Genomic DNA, 24121 nt, shown 5'->3' on the forward strand with positions numbered 1-24121 from the left:
GCCCAGCTCCCCTGAGCGGGGACACATGGCTCGGGGGCCCTTGTGCCTTCCCCGGGGCGGCCGCGCTGGCGAGGTCCTGCGGCGCCAGAGCCGCTGCTACTCCCCCAGCAACAGCTGGACGCGCGGGCTGAACGCTACAGGTGTTGTGCACCATGACCCCCAGCTTGCTCTGCTTCAGAAATGCCCAGGAGTCACTTAATGCCCATAATCAACTCGAGCATCTCTGCCAATATCATGAATCATTAAAAACCTCATTTGCAGCCCCAAAAGCAAAACTGTTCTCAAAATTAAGGAGAGCTCTCCGAATACATCCTCAAATGAGATAAAACCAGCAGGGCACTGGATGATGGCTGATTCCCTTTCAGCATCATCATCAGCGGCTGATGCTTAGGAGAGGGGCTTTGATCTTACCTCCAGTTTTCACGTGGCAGAAATAAGCATCTCACAATGAAGACAGACTTCACGGAGTTTTCCTGGCTCACAGCACTTCTTTCCGTGCGCTGTTTAAAATGCTGTTACTGTATTTCCAGACTGCTTGGATTTCACTTTAGCACAATTAAACTATTTCCAGGATTGCAACACGACAGTGGGAGGGTTGCTCGCCCAGAGGTGCAGGGAGGGAATCGCGAGGTGCAGGGTGGGAAGTGCTATGAGCAGTTACCAATTTTGGTTGTGTCACAACCAGAACTGCAGGTGATGGGTAACCGGGACTTTGCTTACCTGGGGCTGAAAGGAGAAGCCTGCGGCACAATCCATGGTACAACGACGGCACGTGTTTTCTGTGTATAAGATGCTGCATATTTTAGATGACACACAGTGACACACAAATCCTATTTTTTCTGCACGTAAAAGATTTCACAATAGAAGACAAATAATTCACAGGAGTTTTAGAGACTTTATTTATGTATAAACAATTTAAACACTTTGCCATAAATTATCTTTGCCTGTCTCTAGTCTTTGCTTAGCAGCAAATTAAAATTAATATAAAAACTCAATGAACAATTCATACATGTATATTACAAAAAAGTTCTTGTACCAAAGTTCTTATTAGACTTTTTTTTTTTCTGTGGTGACTGTAATGTGATTGTCTCAGTTTCTCGACCAAACAAACACACTAATAATTTTTAAATCTGAAACAGTGATTGTGCCTTCTGGCTGATGTATGTACAGGGTGATCTGACGTGGTGCCCATTTGCAATAGTGTAACACAATGCCCACAGCTCTACTGGAACTGATACCAACAAACTACTGAATCTAAACAGACTACACCCTGTAACTGTGTTATACTGTCCACAATGGAAATCTTCAAAGACAAACAGAGTATGAAATTTATTTGTAGTGATTTATAGCCACCGTTTCGAATGTAACTTTACACTCTGCCCTCTTTGAATAAGTTAAACTTCAGGCCAGACAAATGGAGGGTCGGAGTGCAAGTGCGGTTTCGCTATTTTTAAATATATTTTTCTCTACTATTTCCAGTGCGCTCTCACTTGCATTCTCATTTTCCTCCAGTTGCTACACACAAATCACCCCAAAGTCATGTTTTAAATGCACCTGTATTTTGCTTTAAATGAAAACCTCTTGGATATTTATCAAACAAGCAGTCTGAATCATTTGTGTTTCATCAGCTGGTTAGTGAAAGTGGCCCACTTGGATTTCTTAGTTTGCTCACGTGTGAATGGAGTGAGGTAATACAATACGAGGCCTTCTTTTTATTTTTCTTTAGACCCAGAACAAGTGGGTAATATTTCAGGGGTACTTTTTAATTTGTATGATTAGAGTTTTCAGTCTGGCTTTAGTCCACTTCAGGATGTGGTTTTTAATCACTTGAGCAGTAGCATTTAACTCAAAAAATATGAGCTTTTTGCCACTTACTATCCCAAAGTAGCTCAGCCTAGTGCCCCCATTTAGGTCTTCATCTCCTTAGGAGAGGAGATAACAGTTGTGACTACTGATTCATCCAGCAAAGGATGACAGCAGATTAATTTGTTACCTCTTTCCCATTTCATTCTGTCTTAAAAACTGGATGTTGCTGCTACTGTCTGCTAGCTCTGGGTACTGCTCCACGGGCAGGACATAATATCCCTCGTAACCTTGAACCCTTCCTGTGTTCAGAAGCTGCTGCTTCTCTCCGTCTGTCCATACGCGGCTGCCCTCTCTGCCATCCCGCGCTTTCTGTTGCTCCTTGGCCCAGGCGGCCCCCAGGGCTCGCTGCCGAGCCTGGTCCAGCACCCTCGCCTTCTCCTCGTCCAGCGTGTCCGGCGTCAGTCCATAGCGGATGTTGAGCAGCAGGGTGGAATACTGAAACTCGATATTGGTAAACCTTCGAGTCCTTCCATTGATAAGGAGCGTCGGCTGGGAAACGGTGACGTTCACTCCACTGTCCAGCACCTTCCGCCCGCTGGTCATCGCGAGGGTGACGAGGTCGCTGTCGGCTGAGCCGATCTTGACGAAGTAATGCGTATCCTTTCCCTCGATGCTGTAGTGCATTTTTTCCAGGTAGTGAGCACTGTTAAGGACAGAGGCAATCTTTCTGCTATCGTCTGTGGCTATGCTGGAAATGCCAGTGGTTACACGGCCTTCCTTCACAGCAAACATGATTCCTTTCCCAATAATGGGAGTGGTTGTTGCAAACCAGTGGCCTGCTTTTTCTCTAATATTGGCATGTAATCTTTTAGATATGACCTGTCCCTCAAGAGCCATGAACGCTTGATTGTGTCTTTCTGTTGTCTGCTGAACTCCTGTAATGAGCTGAAAAAAAACAAACAAAGAAGATACAGACCTTCTGACAATACTGACTTCAGAGACCAGTGCTAACCTGTGTTTTGCTTTCTAAAGGAAAGCCATGCAGTGGAAATCCTAAGCTACATAAAGACCACTCTTAGTGGCCCATGCACCATATTGTTTTCAGAATCAGCTAAAAACTCATTTGGCAAATTATTTTCCTATCGATAGTATCAGATAAGATATTTTTTATGTTCTCAGAAATCACCTTTTATAGCATACACACACACACACACACACACACACACCCACCCACCCACCCACCCACCCACCCACACACACCAGAGACCTCAATCTTAGCTATTTAGATGATGTCCTTTACAAGGATAAGTAAGACCCAAGTCTATCCAATTTTAATCAGTGTCTACAATGAACAGAACCAATTTATTAAAAGATGGCACTTAATTACTGGACACTTCTGCCCAGAAATTTCAACCAGTGTATATGAATAAAATACTTATGAATATAAGCCTTCTTGAAAGTAGATGACATTGGTCTAATACTCCTTTCAAGTATCTTAAAATGGTGGGAATTTATTATAAAGGAGGAAAGCATATACCCATTTCCCACGCTTCACCCAACAAGTGAGTATGAACACCATAATTGAAGATAACTGTAGTAAAAGAAGTAGCAAACCAAAACCTCTACATATGAAAACCTTTATGCAAAAAATAAGCTGCTTTTCTATACAGGGTAGGGAGTAAAACCATTTCTTAGTTGTACAAGTACAACCTAGGTTTATTGCAATACATATGTTATTAGGAAAACATTACTGTAGGTATAACAGATGATAAATTACACTGTGAAGTTTCCTTTTGCCATTGTTAATCAAGTTAATCAAGTTACAACTTGTTAATCAAGGCAGAACTCAATAAAAGACAAACTAATGACGCTGTAATGACAATAACAACGAATGCTGGCAAAAACAGCGTATGTTCATTAGTATAAAATCTAGCTATTCTCACTTCCATTTTACACTGAAATAAATACACTGCCTTCCACTGCAACTGCTGAAGAGCTAGTATTTCCATTCACAGAGTGACTCAAATTTAGCAATAAAATAACTTCACAGTTCTGCCTACCTGTCCATTTTCACATGCTTGACTCTCAGACAACTCATACGGCGGTGACACAAAGTACATTTTTGCTCTAGGGAAACCAGGAATAATGTTGCTGAGCTGAAATCCAAACATCACCAACCAGCTTTTGACATCTAAAAATCAAAAGTAATCAGGCAAGTGAGAAATAAAAGTGTATAATACACACAAGGTTTACGAAATTCATCCTTTACCTCCTTAATTTCAAGTAGCAATTGAACTTATGATTTACATTACAGTGTGGCAGTTGACAGAACTGTACTATTCCACAGTGAAAAGACACAAGAAACATTGCTTTAAATTTATCCTAAATAGTTCATCAGGGATATATTACCTCTTTCATACTTTGTTCCATTACAGCATATGGATTATCCACACACTGTACTGTACGCAATACTTGTCCCATCTCTGACACCTTGTGATGGTGTTAGTGCAACCCACATGCTATATTGCAAACTGATGTTTTATTAGGTTAGCACTTCTAAGGACGTTTGGAAAGTCCTCTGGGAAAATACATGGCTTCTCTTCTAGGTCCTGCTCCTATCAGCCTTCATCAGGTCTCCGGAGGCTCCATTAAATGCAGTGAGAGGCCAGACTTGTAATTCAGAGTCTAAATTTAACTACTGCCAAGAGGCTCCCCCGGACGCCCTCCACCGCCGGCCCAGCTGGCGCGGCGCCGCTGCACCCGCGCTCCCTTGTGCTTCGGGAGGGTCCTGCTCGCGGCTTGACCTGCACAACTCTGCCTCAAGTTCTGGTTGAAAAACAGCAAGCAATTCCCACTAAGTTAGTAATGGTAGTTCTCATTCAGCAGATACTGAGAACTAACGATTTATCTTGGTTATTTAAAAGACGCTTTTGAACAAAAAAAAGCCCATGACTGTGTTTTGCATTCCTGCTTCCTGCTCCTCTTTGCTGGTTGCCATGGAGCTAAGCAGCAGTGCAGGAGCACAGGCACTTCTTATCTGATTTGGACCTATGTTGATGACCATTCTTCTTTAAAATTTTCTCTCCTGTTGTCTTTTAGTGGCCATCTCTCCTGTCCGGCCTGCGACGGCTTCTGATATTATTACTGCTACTTCCTCATGTGAGCTGAGCGCCCCGTTTGAGAAGGCGGACGGCTGCGGCCGAGCGCTCCCCGTGTGAGGCCGGCCGGCTGAGATGACCCAGCTTGCGAGGAACGGCCCCGAAGCCGAGCGCCCGCCCGGTGCCGCAGAGCCCCGCTCGGGCCGGCGACCCCCCGAACGCACGCCCAGAGCCGGCGGCTGGGCCTCTCAAGGGCTCGCTACAAGGCCTGCTTTCCCCCGGTTTTCAGCAGAGGCAACGTGACATCATAACACGCGTCATACTGATCGGCTGTGGGCCCTGGACAGCAAGAGGGGGAGGTCTCTTTTAGCTGTTCTGCCACTAAAACAAGTAGCAAAATATTCTTATTACTATGAAGGTATTGGGAAGTATCTCCCATCATACAGTGCCTGAAGTTTTCCCTTCGGATTCGGACAGCGCAGAGCTACTGCCCCTGTTTAAGGCTTCTATATGTTTTATGGTGTAACAGTGCCTCCCCCAAATGTACTTCAGCTGCCCTAATTCGGCACTGACGAGGGGCACCTCTGTCCTCTGCAGCTCCTGTTTGCTTTGCTAGCACGCCGTGCGGCACCCCGCTCCCCTCAGCACAACCCCCGACCGCAGCAGTATCACCAGGTTACAGGAAACATGCGTGGAGGGGAGAGAGACCTTTTTTTTTCTGTTTTAACTATGAAAATTAAACTGTCTGCCTAGTCACTCCTTGCGCCAGATAATCTATTTAGTCCACTGAGCAACAAATATTCTCCTCACCGATAAAGTATTTTAATAGACTACAAAGTATGTGCTATAGCAAAATGCAATACATCTTCCAGGGTTTCACCCAGTGGATGCATAAATGAAATGAATGCAACTTCTGAATGTAGCAAAATAGAAGATGACACTAAAGATCTAAATTAAATACTGGTAGATGAAAATAGGAATTTTGTTCAATTTAGGACAACAGAATTTGACGCCAAGGTAATACTGGTCACCAGTGTTTTCATGCTATCAAGTACACATCCCAGTATCTTCAAACTGCAAAGTAGCTGTAAGAAAAGCTGTAGTATGTCACATATACAGTCAGGTCTCAAATACCAATGAAACTTGCTATCATTTTTTTGGAAAGAAATGCACACTTTTCTGAAAATTCGAATTACTGTTAAAATTATGATAAATAATTAATTCAAAATGTTATCACTACTCTAATTATTTTCCTCAACACATATTAATTACCTTTCCTTTTAAAAACTGCTGGCAGCTAGTTCAAGTACTGTGTGATCTTACTAAGTGAAAAATTAGTACTAATTAAGAGAGGTTACAAGTTTTAACCAATTCTAACACACACAGTCAAAGCTAATTTACTGTTTCTCTTTCTCAGGTCTACACATTCCACAAAATTTCTTAGTCTTTCAGAAGAAAGTAGTTTTTTTAAAACATAAAGGCTTTTTTTTTAAAAGCCTAAAGACTATTTTCATATTAAAAACTAAATAAGGAATAACCCCATTCTTTGAGGCTGCTCTTTCAGCGCCGTTCGTCTGGGGAGGAGCCGTACCAAAGATCAAGACCAGCCAGCCCTCTCCATGGGACAAAAAGGAAAATGGCCCAAACTTGATCGGAGGAGTCAGCAAATGTCTAGTAAGGAGAAGTTTGATTTATTTCCTTCCCAAATTAACTTCCGTACTATATTGCTACTTACAAAAATATAATGGAGTCTCACCTGTTACGTAATTTTTTAAATCCAGTTCGTTGCTGAGAGGGTTATTACTCTTGAACATGTACAGATTGAAGGGAGCAGGCTCTTTACCAATGTTTTTCCACATCGTGTAATCAGGAGATGTCCAGCGCCCAGCAAGGACATCATAGTCCCTTTGGGTAAAATGGACCAGTTTAGTTAAAGGATCATACAGCCCTCCGTGGAACCCAATAACCAGCTGGAAATCAGGGTTGGAGTCATAATAGATCTCTCCATATGCCGTGTACTGAAGCTGCTTGATCATGAGGCCATTGATGCTGAATACGGCTAAGGGAGTGCCCGTGTTATCGGAGGCGACATAATACTCTTCCCCACTGCTACTCTCCATTGCAAAGAGGTGGCCTTGTAGATCATAGTACAAGGAGGTAATTTCTGAATTGGAATGATTGTAGACATGAGTTACTCTTGTTGGATTGTGAAGATCAGCATAAAAATATTGTAGATGATGCCCCAGGTTAGTCTTGCAGGAAGCTCTTCGGCCAAGTCCATCATAACGGTATTGAATGTTCCAGCCATTTGCTTTGTTGTAAGCTCTTGTCAAGAGTCCTTTGGAATTGTACTCAAAGACATCTGAGCCTCGCTGACACAAGAATCCATCATCATCGATTTTGTATGGTATGTCACCTAAGCGTGTAATCCTGTCTCTTAGATCATAACGCAGAGGCATCAATCGGACACTGTTTCCAGGATTCAGGAGATGAAGATTTCCATTCAGATCATAACTATAACGCCAGGTTGGCCTATCATTTACTGCCACACTTTGCAGTTGCCCATCTCCATCATAATCATAGGTATACTTAGTTGTGTTGGCATACGGGCCAAGTTTCAGTTCTCTTTTAGTTACCCTTCCCATGCTGTCATATTGCACAGTCATCCAGTACATTAGTGATCTGAACATTTCATACTGAACTTCCTTAATGCGTCCATGGGTATCAAAGTGCTTACTCAGTGTCATAACTGCTGTAGTAATGATTTGATTTATGTCATAATAAATAACTCCAAATTTGCCAAAATGCTCTACTTTGCCTGAAATCTCATCATAACGGTAAAGATCAACTGGAAGAGGTGTCTCACTTATTATTGGTTTGATGCTTGCAATTCGAAAACTATTATCATGATATGTATAATCAAACCTTGCATTGACCATACCTTCTTCAGAGAATCTGTAGATTTGTTTGTCAACCAGAGGGCCAATTTTACGATAGCGGATTGTACAAGAAAATCCGCCACTTTGCAAGTTCACCATTTTTAGGACACCTGTAGTTTCATCATATCCAAAAGTAACTGCAGTACTGTCATAAACAATTTCAGATAATTTGGATAGCTTTCCATACTTGTAGAAGACTTGTCGACCAGTACCTAAAAATGATGTTTTCAAAATCCGCCCATCATCACTGTAATCAAAAATCACTGATGCATTGCTTTCAGGAGGATTATAAATATTTCTAATGTAGCCAATAGATGTGTGAGTTGACATGCTGTGCCGAGCAACACTAGGCATAGTAACAGCATGAAGTCGGTCTGAAGAATCATACTCAAAGATGTATTGCCGTTGACTCTGAAGCAGTAGTACCATTGACTATAGAAAAAGAAAAAAAGTAATACATATTTACTGTCTTTCAGCATGTGACCTATGAGAGAGCATTTAAAAAAAATAAGAGTTTACTGAAGAGGCAGTAGTGTTAAAATAATAAAAAGAGACATAAACCCATTAGTTGGGGGCCCAAACTGCTCAGGAAAATGGACAGATTGCCAGATGTGAGGATGTGTTGCTACTTAGAAATCAATATGCCGATGCTGAAAACAAAGTGTAGGGTATCAGTCTCTTGGCTACCCCCCTTTTAGTAGGATTTTTTTCTTTTTTTGAGATGCAGCGTTAGATAAATGACTTGATTTCTCTTTACTCTAGCAGTTGTAATTCATGACTATTACTGTGAAACACATGAAACTAAGCACAGAATGACAACTCTGGCTTGCTTAGAGCAACAGATTCAAAGAAGGGAAGTGGAAAATGATATGCGATTTTAAGTATTTAAGACAAAGTTTTATGATTGAAGTGTGTCAATTAGGCTAATTAAAATGCAATACCATATTTTCATTTAATAAATTATGATTAGAAATGTATTATCTGTTTCTCCTTGAACCTTTTGTCAGGTTTAGTCATGCATTTTTGGTCTCAGGGAAATATCAAAAGACAAGAACCATGAACAAAGAATTTCCTAATAAAAAAATTAGTCAAATTCAGTTGACTAATTGAAAAAATAAACATTCAAGATCAGGCACAAAGGGATTCTTAACTGCACTACTTCAGGTTTCAGATCATTTTTGTGTGTGTGTTATGCACAGAGCCTAAAACGAAGCAGAGTGGTACTGCCTCTTTGTAGCTCATGTCAGAGTTTAAAACATCACCACCTACTTTTTCCAGGTAGGTGTAACTCCAGACTTTCCCATCTGCAAACATGCGTGATATGATTCGGCCTTGCTTATCTATATCTGTTCTTTCGCTCATAGCACCCCGCTGCAGCCCAGCCAGTCGCCCGTTGAAGAAGTAAGACACGTTGACAGCAGCCAGGCCGCTGCTGGGTAGCCAAAGGAAAGGACGTCCCAGTTGATCGTAAATTATCCTCAGTGTAAATTTGCGGTGATCATCATAGATTTTTTCTGTGCGTATGTTCCGGTCGTAATCAATGGACAGCAAGTTCCTTCCATGGACCTATGGAAATGAAAGAAGGCCGCATTCAGTGACCAGTGAGCACTAAATTCTAAGAATTTTCATAGTGAAAATAGTAAGCATAAAGGACAACTAAATTTCCCCAAATTTTCAAAAAGTGTAGGATGTCTTCCTATTAACAGGCTTACATTTGCCACTTCTGGGTGTTTTCAAAGACGTTACCTTGAGTATTTTACTGGGTTATTGCCCATCTCCCTGCAACACAGGCTGGCTGTGGTCTTACAAAGGCTCCCTCACTGTCAGAAGGGACAGACGTGCTGCATGCCCAGGTCTTAAAGAGCAGGCTGTTAACATTTAGCAGACAGAAGATATTGTGTGGAAGCAATTTTCTACTTTTGACATCAGTAGTTCTTGGCCTTTTTCCCTACTATGACCCCCAAAACAATAGAAAAATTCATCGTTTTTTATCTTCATTGAGATTTAGCCACCTAAGTTCTGTAGCTGCAACACCTTGCCTGTGATTCCTCTCCATTAACACTTTATTTACTTTCCAAATGTTCAGCAGATCCCTCAGCAACCTTCACATGGGATGGGTCTGATTTCTTCTGTTTAGGAGTCCTCATCATACAGGCTGGCAAATTTGGACTTCTCGCGTTTTGCGAGATATCCTTCACAACAAGTGAGAAACAAAAGTTCCAAATACTTAAGTAAAATGTTTTTTGATTTTCACTTTTTTCAGTTGAAATTTCTAAATCAAAAAAGTACAGCATGAAGTGTTTTAATTCCACAATTTTTTTTTTTTTAATATATGAGCAAAACAGAAAGAAAGGCGTGTAAGAAATGCAGAGGTTTCTAGTGAAAATGCTGTAATAAGAGATGCATAAATATATTCACTGGAGGCTGAGCCACAGAATTCAGGCCAATGCTGTAATGTGATAAAGCTTCTTAAGCAATTTAATTGTAGATGTGTCATTAATAAAGTAGAAGTCTTCAAATTAGATATCATTTGACAGCAATGACTACTTAAAAAGTATTCATCGGTTTCTGGGAATTTGTTCTTCAGCTTATATTTTACAGTAGCTTTGATTAAGCAACATTTTCTCTTATCCAAAATTAAACTGCACATCAAACAATATGTAAATTAACCCTGAGCCTTTCTTGAGGACATAAAAGTTATTTTGAGATATTTTCACTGGCAGGGAAAACCCAATTCCCATCCCATCCTACTCCATAGGAATTCAGTTATACAAAAAGCAATTTTAAAATTAATACAATTTTGTGTTTGTAAAGTAATAATTATTTTAAATTATCGCTCATTATCCTTATCCTCATCTTTTCCATTAATAAAACTTGGCTCTTTAACACAATTTTCATTTCCTCAGTGGGCAATCATTATAAAAAGCTCTTTTCTGTAGGTTTCCCCAAAGGTTTTGCATAGGAAACTTTTCTCCTGATTCAAAGAAAAGATAGGGTATTTTTTTAAAACATCTTGGCAAAATAAATCATATTCTGCTATCCCATTTTAATGGGAACAAAACTACGGAAGTCAAACTCAGCATTAGCACTTTCACAACTGGTTATTTTTGCTTTGTACATGCAAACTCAGTCCTGATGACAGAGACCTCTGGGGAAAGCAGAAGGGAGCTTTAACTGCTCAAAAACTGTTAGCGATAAGTATAAAATAAAAGATTAGTCTGAAAGATTGTGACTTCTTAAGGATAGGCAGATTTTGAAAAAAAATCATTTGAAAAGATTGAGAAGCAACATTTAAAAACTTTGTTTTTTAAAAGAACTTTTACAGCTTCATAAAGCAGTTAGGCTTCTTTGGGTTTCTTCCCCCCATTACAGTAACTGCAATCTGCATGCAGAAAAGTCTGACTCCAGGTGTCCTCCTTTTTTCTCAACAGCTTTATTAAGGTTATTAGGTTTTTTGCCACAGAGTACTAAAGTACTAGTTTTCTGAAATGATTACCCAGAAGAAGAGCTATGCACACACACAAACATTACTTGGAGAATAAAGGAGCACCTGCTTGGATAATTCGGTACCTTCACTTTCATTTGTAAAATAAGTAAAACCACAGAGTGTAATTGCAGTGTCATATTAATTATATAGAAACCCAAACAAAATGACTAACTCCCACTCTTCTTGGGAACACTAATAACACTATTACGACTAACATGACTGAAGATTATCTAGCAAGCTCTTTTTTGTTCTGCTACCTACACGCACATCTGTTTTTTCCTTTTGCTGTCGCTGAACAAGTCACAAGGGGGAAGAGCCCTTCCCTGCATCGGCTAAAGGGTCTTCCAACAGAAACCACCTATGTGATGTTACAGTGCATCAAAAAATTTTCAGTATGGAATTTTTATCAAGACTTTATATGAAAATATTAGCAAGACATTAAACTGGGTACTCAAAATATAGAAGTGGACAATAAGTAGGTAAACGTGAAGATGAAGTACAGGTCTTCCTTCCCAGGCTTAGCGAAGGCCACCCAGGCGTGCTCGCGCAGCTCTGCCCCTGCAGCTGGAGCGTGCCCCGCAGCCCGGACAGGCGTAGCGGGGAAGCACTGGGGACCGCTGCCGGAGAACAGGGGCTTGGGCTGCGCACCGAAACGGGGTCAGCGCCCTCGGAGACATGCCACTGTCAGAGCAGGCACTTTGTGTAACCGCAGACCTATTACAAACTTATGCTGGTGTGCTTCTTCCTACGTTGGTGTGCCATGGCGCACGGCGCTCGCAGGGGGAGAAGGTCCTCCTTTAAGCCCAGGAGACGGCTGTGACGTCTCGCTGTAAGTGGTAAAAAGCCCCGAGGACCAAGCACACCGCCTCACCTGGGACGTGGGCCGCGCTCGCCTGCTGCCTCACCTGCAGCGCTGCCCATACTCGCCGGTAACCCCGGGAAGGAAAACGAACAGCGTGGACTCACAGGGCACGAATCCCACGCAATAGCAACACCTTTCACTAATACCTGATCTTGAATTTGGGATTCAGTCAACAGCTCTGCATGCATCCGCCCTGGTCTTCGGGAAGCTGCATCTGTCCCGCAGGCGCCCTGCCCGCCCCGGGGCCCGCCCTGCCCGCCACCTGCGCCCTCCCCGGCTGCCGGCACAGTGCCTCCATCGCACCCACTGAACGACTTCTAAAGATGAATTAGAATAAATGAGATGCAAATAAATTCTACGCTTTCTCCCTCATTTTCAAATTTCATTTTCAGTCTGCTCAACCTGTTATAATCTCATAGTGATTTTCATTTAAAAGAGCTAAATGGATATGTGATTATTGTTACAGGAACTAACACCAGACAATTAAATGTTGAGGTGTTGCTAGATAAAGCAGTGTTTTGATTTGCATAAACATGATGCAAGAAAATCCATCTCAGGCAAGGTTTCAGCTCTAAGACGTTTAACTCCAGTTAATTACCACAAGTACTTCTATTAAGTTTTTAGTAGTGAGAGTGAGGATTACAGAAATTTTATTTTAGAGTCCTATTTATTTTTATTTTGAACGCCTAGTCAAAATGCAGAGCTGGTCTATTTTCTACTTACAACTTCTGCAGGTCAACACATCAAAAATCAATTACACAGCCATGAAATTTAGTCATTAAGGATTAGCTGCTAATCTCATTCCATTTTTTGTCTAACCTTCCCCCTCACACCAATAGGTGCATAACTACTCTGAGGATTTGGGAGAATAGTGAAAGACTAACTGTTGTTAATTCAGTGTTGTGAATTAGATGCTAAGCAATAGGCAAATATCAAAATTTAACACCCCTATCTGATTTTTTTTTTTTGGAAAATTACTAAGTAGTTGATTACATACTTTGCACCTAACATGATCATCCTGAACACACAAAGCTTTATCCCATGCCCAAGGATGTTGAGAGAATTATTAAAAGAACCAGGACTTGGATCAGCCCCACAGAGTTTTTCTGCCCGCTATCTCACAGCCCTTTCCAATCTCTACATACTGAAGCAACCAGTGAAAATTTAGGTATCTAAGAGGTGTAAAACAGGCTAATAAGCACTGGAAGGGATTAATCTGGATGCAGCTGATCTTCAGTTTGGCAAGGGATGGACTACATGACCTGGGAGTTTTTTCTTATCCTATGATTATGACTTTATAATTATGGCAATTGTTTTCCAGTCATGTTCTTTGGGAGAGGAAATAATGCCTGTCTCACTGACACCGTAGGGGGAATTCAGGTAAGCAGAATGTAACCACCCACACTGTAATTGTGTTTGCTTCACAGGATTAACTGTGGTAAGTATGCCACAGAAGTCTTATAAATGATAAGCAGACAACAGTTTTGTTTTGCTTTGTTTTTTTCCCCACCACCTTCATAACCAGAGGGACTTACAGGAATATTCTGCATATTTCTACCAGCCTCTTTTAACATACTTTTTGTAATAAAACTTCTATAGCTGATAACAGCAGGTGATTCCATGTACTTAACCAGCCTCTCAAATGAAGAAAAGATTGTCACACCAAAGAAAACCCCAGAGTTGCACATTTTTAAGAAGTAAAAATAGAAAAGACATGTCCTTCAAAATGGTGAGTTGTCTGCACACACACGAAAAGATCATTATTGTTATGGCAGATGCTACTTACCCTGAGCTTTCTTCCAAACACAGTCACTTTGCCTTTAATCTGTTCTTTCCTCAGACGCCATTCAATGGAGTTTAAACCATTTTCCATTGGTAGAGAAATATTACATCGTCCTATGGTGGGAGTTACAGTCCCAGCCAGGACATGAGGTTCACTGTGAAAGCTAATACTCATGCCATTGGCATACATCACTCTCAAAGTACCATTATTACAGAGCTGGTAGCTGTTCCTCACTTGATCTACAGCAATAATGAAAAGAAAATAATTTAGCTACTCCAGTCATAAAGAAAACATATAGCTTAATTTGATCGTTTTTTTATTGCACTCCTGTTGATGTTAAATGAAGTCAGTCTGCAATTACCACTTACGTGGTACTACGGTGGAAATTACAGATGTTACTGATTCATGTAAAGAACAGTAGTGCAACAGTGAGCCTGCAGAGAGATACTATGTTTATTCCATTATGTTTTGCCTTTAGTCTTAACTGTAAATCAAAATGCACACTGATATATTTCAACCACATAATTTATTTCTAATATGAACAAAATCTCCTGAAAACCGAACTGCTGGATAAACAACAAACCATTAAACTCTAGGATAAAAAGAAGAAAAAAGGGACTGTTGGCTTCTTTATGAGTATGAGCAAGTAAGGCCCTCTTCTTTTTCTGTCTCAGTTTAAAACCTGTCTCCCAGCAGATGCATGCTTCAGAATTATAGTTTAGCTTTAAATCCTCAAGGTGCGAGGCTCCAACAATACCAGCTGGCGGCCACAGTCCTTTCCTTGGATGTCATTCTTCATTCTACCGCAAAAGAACTGTACTAGCCGATCACACAGCTGGCCTTTTTGCTTTCTGATAAAAGTTACAAAAATAGACCAGTACTTTTATAGCCGTGCTGTTCTCCAACTGTTTGACACAGCCAAGTCCATCCTGAGACAATCAGGATGGAGCACTGCAGCGTGCAGCTGTCACCAAAGCATCAATATTTGTCTGACAAAAGGACAGCATCTGCATAATTAATCATCTGGTATAAGAGAAATAAAGTCTTTGTAACCAGACATGTCATGGTATAATAGTCTATAAATGTTGACATTTATATCAGGAGGAGACTATTGTTCACTGATGATATTCTTATTCCAGTGACATTATATCTTAATTAAAAAACCACATCATTCACCAAATTCCTTGCAATCTGTCTTTGATAACTGTGGCTGTTTTCACTGCATCAGATACAAGGCTTGGGCTATGTTGGAAAGCTCTGCACAAATGTTTAACCATTTTGTTGCTCATCTCTGCTGCCATACTCGGGCTACAAGATCATCCACTGCACTCTTTGTTTTACATTTTACTCCAAATGGTTAGTGTATAAATTTGGAAGATTTCCTTTCTAATAGTAAGAGAAGACTACCTGAGCCTCTTTCTCCACTAGGATTTTACATAGATAGCCCACATTCATCAATCATACCGCATCTTTGTGACAGTGAAGTCAGAACGGATTTTGCACTGAGGTGCAGAAAAATGTGCAAGTGGGTGAAGTGAACCTGATACAAGAGGCAACAGCAGAACTAACTTACATCAGCAGAGAATGACCATACGTATCTGATACAAAGTATTACTTTCAAATTTTCTTACCTGTCCTGAAGACCTGTCATTCTAAGAGTGAGTTTTATGGGAGTCTTTCTTGCAAATCTGATACTTTTCTCCCCCCTGCTCATAACTGTACTAATGAGGAGAATCTTTTGGGAATTGCTTTCGCAAATTATGTGTGTGGTTGGGAGATGTGCTGAGAAGTGCACTTCGGTACCTTGAACAACTGTATAGGAAGCCTCCACAGAGGAGAGATTTGTGATGACCGTGACATCGTCATCCCGATTAGAGTTCTCAATGTCGATGGTAATAGACTTTTCCATTTCTCGATGAAGGCTAGTTACCACTCCAGTGGGACGTGTTACATTGGTCAGGCGCCCTTCATGATCATAGCTAATAGAAAAGTTAGTGAGAGCAAAAAAGCATGAGGATATATATATTCATTTTTCTACTCACTGTATTAATAATGCACCACATTTTTGGAAAAAAAAAAAAAAAACAGAATGAAAGAACATCCTGGCCATACCTATTCCTCTTTTGTTGAAAGAGGGTATGATGATAAAATAATAATTTTCAGAGATCCTGATCTCAGCTATACCAGTGTAAATCCAGGCTAGTTTCTTTCTGAATCACTGAAGATATTAATGGATATACAGAGTGGTATTTGGTTCAACCGATTATAATTAGTAAACTGAACTGTATTTTAGAAGTTGCATTTCTAAGGAAGTTGAATCATAATGATTCTACAAGGTACAATTGCATACTTGCAAATGCATACTCAGTGGAAACTACTAAGTATGGTTTCAAGTGACATATCAAGGAATAAAGTTGCCGTAAGAGATTTAAAAAAAAAAAAAAAAGAGAGAGACATCAGCCTGAGAACATAACAACTTCATTTTGGTCTTATCTATGGTATTTCACTATATTTTGGGTCAATCTTTTGCTCATAAAGATGAATGATGAGAAGTTATAGAACAGGACAAGTTGATGTTGCACAAAAGGCAGCACTCAGCACTTAAAATATACCTTAGAAGGTGAGTTTAGTGCTCTGGAGGCCCCAAAATAAAAATAATAAAAAAAATGGCTGTTCATGAGCTTACTGCATCTCAGAGCAGCTGTTATGTTTGTTTATTTAGAAGCTTAAAGCTGGGGGGGGGGGGAACACTGACTGAAATCAAATCACACTGTTTCTCTGTTTTCTTTTGCAGTCTATACTTCTGCAGACATGTGTGCTAAAGAAGCAATCCCATGGATCTTGAGGGCAAGAAATACAGACCTGCAACACAAAATCGGTATTCCACTCTGCCACTCTAGGTGCCGCAACTCTCTCCTTGTGCGAGAGTTTCCCACCCAGCCACTACGAAAGTGCGCGCACTTCTACACAGCAGAGTGGCGAGAAAAAATGTTCCATGTAGATTAAGGGAAAGGATTAGGTTGCGACTGAAACCAACTGGCCATCCTTAGAACGTGGAAATCCAGCAAAAGGGAAGCCTGCAAGAGAACTGGTCAGTCCATTGAACTGCCTGAGTGTAACAGAAAAGTAGTATCAGAAATTTAGATAATTTCCTTGCAAGTCTGCATTTAGCTCCAAAGGTGAGGATAATTTCACTGCTTTCAGTATGATTTTTTACAAATAAAAGTTGTTAAGAAACCTCAAATTAGGACACTTGGACTGTATAGCATATCTCCAAGATTAACATACAAAACAGGCTCCTCAGTTAATACAAAAAGAAAATATGGCATTACAGATGGTTGCAGCCATTCAACTGAATTTTGGAGAGGAAGGAAAAAACAATCACCTGTGGACCAAAAAGTCTTACCAGAACCAATGGAAGTACTAGGCAAAGAAGTGAATCAATAAAAGAAAGCATCATGGGGCCAACAGGGACCAATGACACGTTGTGTTCATTTAAGCAGTTTAGGACCAAATAAAGATTAAGTGGCATGTTTTTTCTTAATAAAAGTCATGCATTTCTGCCCATTAGAACATATCAAGAATTTTTTTTGACAATATCAGCAAGATACTGGCTAAAAGAGAGTATCTTGATGCAATTTGTGAAAGGGTTTGGGGTTAAGTCTATAGAAAGGTCTTCACAAGAAGTATTGAAAGCTACTGATAAAGCATAGGTGAGGGAAGAACTTGGTCCAACCAAATGTCCACCTAGAAAGGAAAAGCGAAGGCACGAAAAATGGACAGTTTCGATAATCTAAAAGATTAATAATGGGATACACCCTAAGATTCTCTGTGGGGACTGTAATTATGTTTAGTGATTATTAGGGGGATGAAGAGAATACTTAGGTGCCAAATATTACAGAAGAGAGAATGTTATTTAAGATAAAACTACAGAAGTCTATAAGCCACTTCAGAGTGACCACGTAGAGCTCAGGGAACGTTCAGAATAACAGCAGGTGAAATTCCCCATCAGCAAGTATATGTTAGGTAATGCAAATGAGACAGAGCAATTTAAACTACTCATTCACATTGCTGATTTTTTAATTAACTCAGGAAAAAGTCCTGGGGATTGCTGTGGGCTACTCATTGAAAATATCTGTTCAAAGTGCAAAGGCAGTATAAAAAGTAAATATGGATTAGGACATACAGAGACTGCAACAGAAAAAAATGAAAATATTCTAATACCATTTCTATAAATCGATGCCCCCCCCCTGCCCCCGGAGCACGCTTCCCTGTGCCAGTCACACTATTTGAAAAAGGAAATGACAGATATTAAAAAGGGTTTATAACCAATGGATGGACATGCTTAAAATGATACATACGCAAAATGCCCTCTATAAAGATCTGCAGACCGTTTAGTTTATGAGCTAGAGATATAAATAAAATTCACTACTTAAATGTTATATACACACTGCAATACTGATATATAAAGAAGGCATTTCTATTTAAACCATTGCATCAATAAAATTCTATTCTAAAAAAACCTTTAAAGGCAAAAATTTTAAAATGAATAAAACAGAATACATTCATGTACTACATAATTTAGAAGTCACATATTATTGAGTATCTTTTGAACTTACGTATTCTTGAGAGCAAGTGCTTAATAGAATACAAAAAAGTGAATTTATCTGAATAATAAGAAAATGAAAGTTATATAGGAATTAAATGGATAAATTATATACCTTTCTTCTTCAAGACATGAACCCAGGTCTAACTGAATCCAAAAGAAAATTTTTCCAATGGAAAAACATACTTCTTCTCAAGCAGCTACTACCTATCACAGTCTAAGACACAACATTAGGCTAGATGAATCTGGCCCAACTGATAAGGCAATTTTTGTATCTTTAAATGAGGGGGATGCTGGATACACTGCAATTACTGCACTTTTGTTATTGACTTCAGTTAGACCAAGGTCCCATTTCAGGTTTTTCCTACTGTGTTGTTCAAGAGGTGGCTAAGAAAATGGGAGACGGCAAGGTTCACCCAGGGCAGCACAGCGGACACCTGACACACCAGCCGCTGGACGAGACTGGCGGCTCACAAACTAACAAATGTTTTTTGAAGCTGAGCAAACAGCTACAGGTGAATTTGTTAAGCAGTAAATCTGAAGAAAGAGGTAACATCTAAACCTCAGCCAAGACATCCAGCATATGCTCTCATCTAGGACGCAAGTGGGGAGAGGCCAAATGGATCCTGTCTTAATTCTAGTATCTTAAAAACCAGTAGCTCCCTGTGCTCACTGATAACTTTCTAACTTACTGCTTAATTGCAACCCAATCTGACAGAGCGGGTAAAGATTTCAAGGGCAGTAGGTCGCGCTACGGACTTGTGTAACGTAAGGCATCAGGGCTCCGCGTCGCCACTGGGGCGGCCGGCCGATCCGCAGTCCGGAGAGGGCGCCGCCAGCCCGGCCCGGCCCGGTGCTGCGAGAGGCGCGAGTGCGGAGCCGGCAGGGCCAGCGCTGCCCCTCGCGTGCCGGCCTGCCCCACAGAGGCACCTGGGGGACGCGACCGGGACGCCTTCGGACATTTGTTGGCAAGCTTCTCAGGTAGCCGCAAATACCTGAACAGCAGGGCACCCCTGCAGCAGGCTCAGGACAAGACGCTGCGGGATGTTTTCCCATGCCCACTATTTCGGCACCTCTGTATCTCATGTGATCTCTACGGCTGGTGGTGCGGCCCTTGCAGTTGGAAACGTTACCGCCTGCCAGCCTGCAAGGGGGATCGGCCTGGACAGTTTCACAGCCAGTATTGCAGAAAGGAGGAACGGCAGCTTTTGACCTACCACAGGGGAGGGTGAGGTGCACATCCACACACATTTACGTATATCCTTATTCCCTCTCCCTTATAAAAACAAGCTGATAAGAGAAGAAAACAGCAGCATTCTCTTAGGATGCTCCAAAGGCCAAGCGCAATACCGCTGAGGACCACTTCAAAGATTTGTTCTTTATGCCCAAACCTAAGCTTAATTTTCCCCGTGTGAGCCTGCTGTTAGCTATTACATTATTTAAGAGACTTGCCTGTTCCTAGTGTGAATGACGTGTGCATATACACACACACTATACATACATAATACACATGCAGAAAGCGTATGTATGCACATACACATATACATTATAAAAAATAGCTTGCATATGTGCTTGTATGTATATACACATGCATCCATACATATATATAATGTACAAATTTAATTCTGTGAGCATTTTCAGGTTACAGTCTACATAAGAGAGGTACATACCCATTAAGACAGCACTGCATTTCAACAGTCTGTTGGATATAAATGCACTGAAATAAAAATTTCAGAAGTGTTTCTAAACTTTAGCTCATATACTTTTTTTTTACTACTTTAATAGTTTTTTTTACTACTTAGAAGAATATTGTTCTCTCTCAGTTCAGCCGCCATATTAACAAATTTGGGTATATCTGGGTATACATTTGGGTATTATCTCTGTATGAACGTATGAATTTAATGGCACAGAAAACAATTTTTTGTCTCTACAAAGTCTCCTTAATTCCGTATTTCTTTCTCCTTTAACTGATATTAACTTATACCCATGAAAATAGGGTAATGATAAAGATGTAATTTCCTCCTTGAAACTGCTTCAAAAAATGGAGATAAAAGAGCAACCAGTATCAAGTGACTGTGATGGCAAGACTCCTAAACTTGATTTAAATAATTCTCATCATCTTATTAATAAAAACCTCAACTGTGGGGGTACAGAGGAGGACAGAGCTTATTAAGGAGTTTCCCTAAGTCAGCTACCTATGATCAGCTTAAAGGAGATGTCTCTGTTTTTCTGACATTTTGTAATGAGTATCTCCAGTGCATATAGCTAACTTCCAACCCTAGCATAGGGTTGTCCATACACGTATTGAGATACACATCTTCTTTTAACTTCTTTGTGGAAGTTTTTTTTCTGACCTAGATAACAATCACCACATATGGTTTATTTTATATATGCACTGCAACACTTTGGGTAAAAAAATGTATATACTGTCCTCTCACCTATGGGCTCTATGCTTATGAGAATTCATGTACAAATCTGGGAATCACTAAGTTATCCCCACCACATTATTAAATTTAGAAATCATCTAATATAGTACCTCAGTCTGTACTACTAAGACCTAGCTATAGTACTTAAAATCCACTGAGCTGAGGCAAGGATTGCACGTTTTTTCTTATTTGACCTTTGAAAAAAATCTGATCAATACCTCAACACTATAAACACAATGAATTATATTTTCAGATGCATCTCAGTAAGACATCAAAGCAGTTCCCTCCTATATTTACTTAGCAACTGTAGTACATGTTTTCTAATAAATCAAGCCGACCTAGTACCTCACGAGATCCTCAGCTACCACTTGCACCAGCTGTGCAATTGTTTAGATCCCTTTTTAACGTTTCACTGGTGTTGAGGCAGGGTTTTAAATTATGTTACTATTTTAATTGTCTACAATTAATAACAGTTTATCAATCTTCAACTGCTGAGGAAAAAAAAAGGCCTACCTAGAAGGGCACACACACCTCATCAGCAACAACGTGAGACTTCACCAGCATCGAGTGCAGTGAACTTTAACTTGAGCTCTTAATCAGCAGGTAATGCCTTCAGGCGTCCACGCGACTGGATGATTTGTGTAATTAATGTGTGGTAGAGAAATAGTCTGGGTGAAATACGAAGGAGGAAAAAAAAAATCCCCATCTCTGCCCACTGTCTGTGTGAGAGAAGGCAGTGCTTCAATTCCCAGGGCCACGTCGGAGGCGGACCACGAGAGGGCACTGCTTTCCTTTCTAAGGAGCCCAGACACACCGCGGAGGAAAATACTGCTGCACAAGGGTAATCTAGTTATATTTCGGTCAGAATGAACACAGTTCCCTGTATTCCTGCATTACCTACGTTTGCGTAAAAAAATAAGAAAGTGGTGGGCAAGATGAATGCATTAATAAACTAAAATACATACGAATCATTGGTATTCTGCAACCTTAAATACAATTTAAATATAAAGCCCTATTAATACGTTCTACTTAGTAGAACAAAAACAAAATTTCAAACAAAATATACGGGCATTAGACTTGCCTTATAGATCATTTAGCGTCTGTTAAAAAATGGTCTTTGTCAATAAATGACAAGAAGATTAAGAGTAGGATAACTAGTAAAGAAAATTCAACTAATTCTTCTAGATTTTTAATACACTTCTGAACTTCATCTCTGATAAGTTTCATTTAAAGAGGAAATTCTGCCGTGTAATCTATATTCCCATGAACACCAATTTGGGTGTTTTTGGGTTATCTACAAATTATGTACGTTACACTGGGGGTCTGACAGATAGGTGGGGAACCTAATTTCCTTACTTGTCTCAGGAACGAACAATCAGTAAAGTTAATCAACATTTTGTCAACCATGAGTAATATATAAGCCTGAACAGAAAGATTCATAATTTGAATTCCAAAAGAAACTGTAATATTAAGATTCCTAGACAGGGACAACTCAGCAGGAGCCACAGATTGGTGTGGTCTGATCTGGATTTGAATTATCTGCAGCCTTGCTGATGACTCAGAGCAGGGGCCCAACCCGGCGATACAAATCCAAGCCTCTGGAGGCAGCACCAGAACGCAAGCCGTCACGCTGGAGGCGGCTGAACTTCCTCACTGGCCTCACGCTGCAGGCTGGCATTTAGGCGGTTCAGTACCCACCTAAAGGACATGGCAAAACTGATGAAACCAAAAAATCACTTCATCATTTCCAATATCGTACTAGATAAAGATGTAAGGACTTTATGCAGCACCAGTGAAAAGCCTACAACAAATTTTGGCAGGACCAGATTAGGGCCTAGTCCCTATCTTTTGAAAAATACATGTACGCTTAATATATCCAAAAACATTCTTACTCATAAAATGTTGTCCATCCCGTTTCATCGCTCTTCGTTGCTAAGAGGCCACTGTTTCCATTATATGTCATTAATCCAAGTTCCAGGGTCTGTGTCGAGACTAGCTTGAGTCCACCGTTAGTGCCAACCGCCAGTGTGACAATCTGATTATCTGGCATGAGCAAATGGCGGGGCATCCCGCTGGTGTCCCGACGAACCTTCAGGGAGTTGCCGTTGTTGTCCGTCACCTCCGTGACATCGTTATCGCTGCTGTAGGTGAAATTATACAAGTACTCGCCGGTAACAAGGCTGAGCGTGTACTGGTGAATTCCGTCCGCATTGAAGACATACAGCTCCTGTTCTCCTGGAGATGCAGCTTCATATTGGTTAAAAGAATTAAGAACGGGCCTGTTTTTACTGACAGCCCTAATGCGGATATTTCCAAGATCAGCTATGTAGATGGTACCGTCTGGGGCCACAGCTAAGGAAGATGGTGAATTTAAGATGGCATCAGTGGCATACCCGTCATCCCCAGAATAGCAATTACAGTTGACATCATTTTTGCAATCACAGTCTGAAGCTGCCCCTGCAAGAAGGCATATTTCTCCATTGGTAGTTACCTGGCGTAGCCGATTAATTTTTTTTTCATCTGTCTCACTGATGTAAAGAACTCCTGTGTGTGAGATGGCAATGGCACTGGCTGATTCAAGTGCAGAATGAATAGCCAGTTTGCTAAGAGAGTAGTCTATACCAGGAACCTGGCAGTGCATGGGGCGTCCAGCAATAATGCTAACTTGATGATTTTCTGTGATCCGTAAAATAACATTGTTCTCTAGGACATAAAGTGAGTTGTCCATGGGATTGACAGCGAGATCAGTAGGCCACTCCAGCCGTACCTATGAGTTGCACAAATTATTACTGTAAAACTTACAACCGAAAAGTACACTTCTGTGTTTAAAATTCCACGTGTAACAACAGTAAATTAGTGAGGGGGTTATCTGAGTAAATCATGAAACTAAGTCATGAATTGCAACTATTTCAAACAATGATTCTCTTTTCCAGAAATATTAAAGCTATGTGCAGTGCTAACTTTAGCTAATTGTGTTTCTGTGCAAAGAATGAATGCTACATTCTGGAATCGCTACAATAATTACAGAAAAACAGGCAATTAAGACAGTAACTCCCATTATCTCAACCTTATTTCTCTATAGCTGTGTAAATAACCTGTGTTAACTACGGTAAA

The 24121-nt window shown here is 40.6% G+C and overlaps 1 protein-coding gene across 2 annotated transcripts in view; it reads right to left on the reverse strand.

Annotated features, from left to right (window-relative positions):
- Positions 1-875: 875 nt before the first annotated feature.
- Positions 876-24121, reverse strand: part of TENM2 (teneurin transmembrane protein 2) — a 1579923-nt gene continuing 1556677 nt past the window's right edge. For both annotated transcript variants that reach the window (XM_064520849.1, XM_064520848.1), the window contains 7 exons: positions 22900-23774; positions 15779-15954; positions 13979-14214; positions 9113-9409; positions 6661-8275; positions 3867-3997; positions 876-2751 (listed from right to left, as the gene is read on the reverse strand). In XM_064520849.1, the coding sequence (XP_064376919.1) occupies positions 1990-2751; positions 3867-3997; positions 6661-8275; positions 9113-9409; positions 13979-14214; positions 15779-15954; positions 22900-23774 (4092 nt within the window). In that variant the 3' untranslated portion in view covers positions 876-1989. The remainder of the gene's footprint in view (positions 2752-3866; positions 3998-6660; positions 8276-9112; positions 9410-13978; positions 14215-15778; positions 15955-22899; positions 23775-24121) is intronic.

This window comes from Dromaius novaehollandiae, chromosome 15, assembly GCF_036370855.1.
Source record: "Dromaius novaehollandiae isolate bDroNov1 chromosome 15, bDroNov1.hap1, whole genome shotgun sequence".
Lineage (NCBI taxonomy): Eukaryota > Metazoa > Chordata > Aves > Casuariiformes > Dromaiidae > Dromaius > Dromaius novaehollandiae.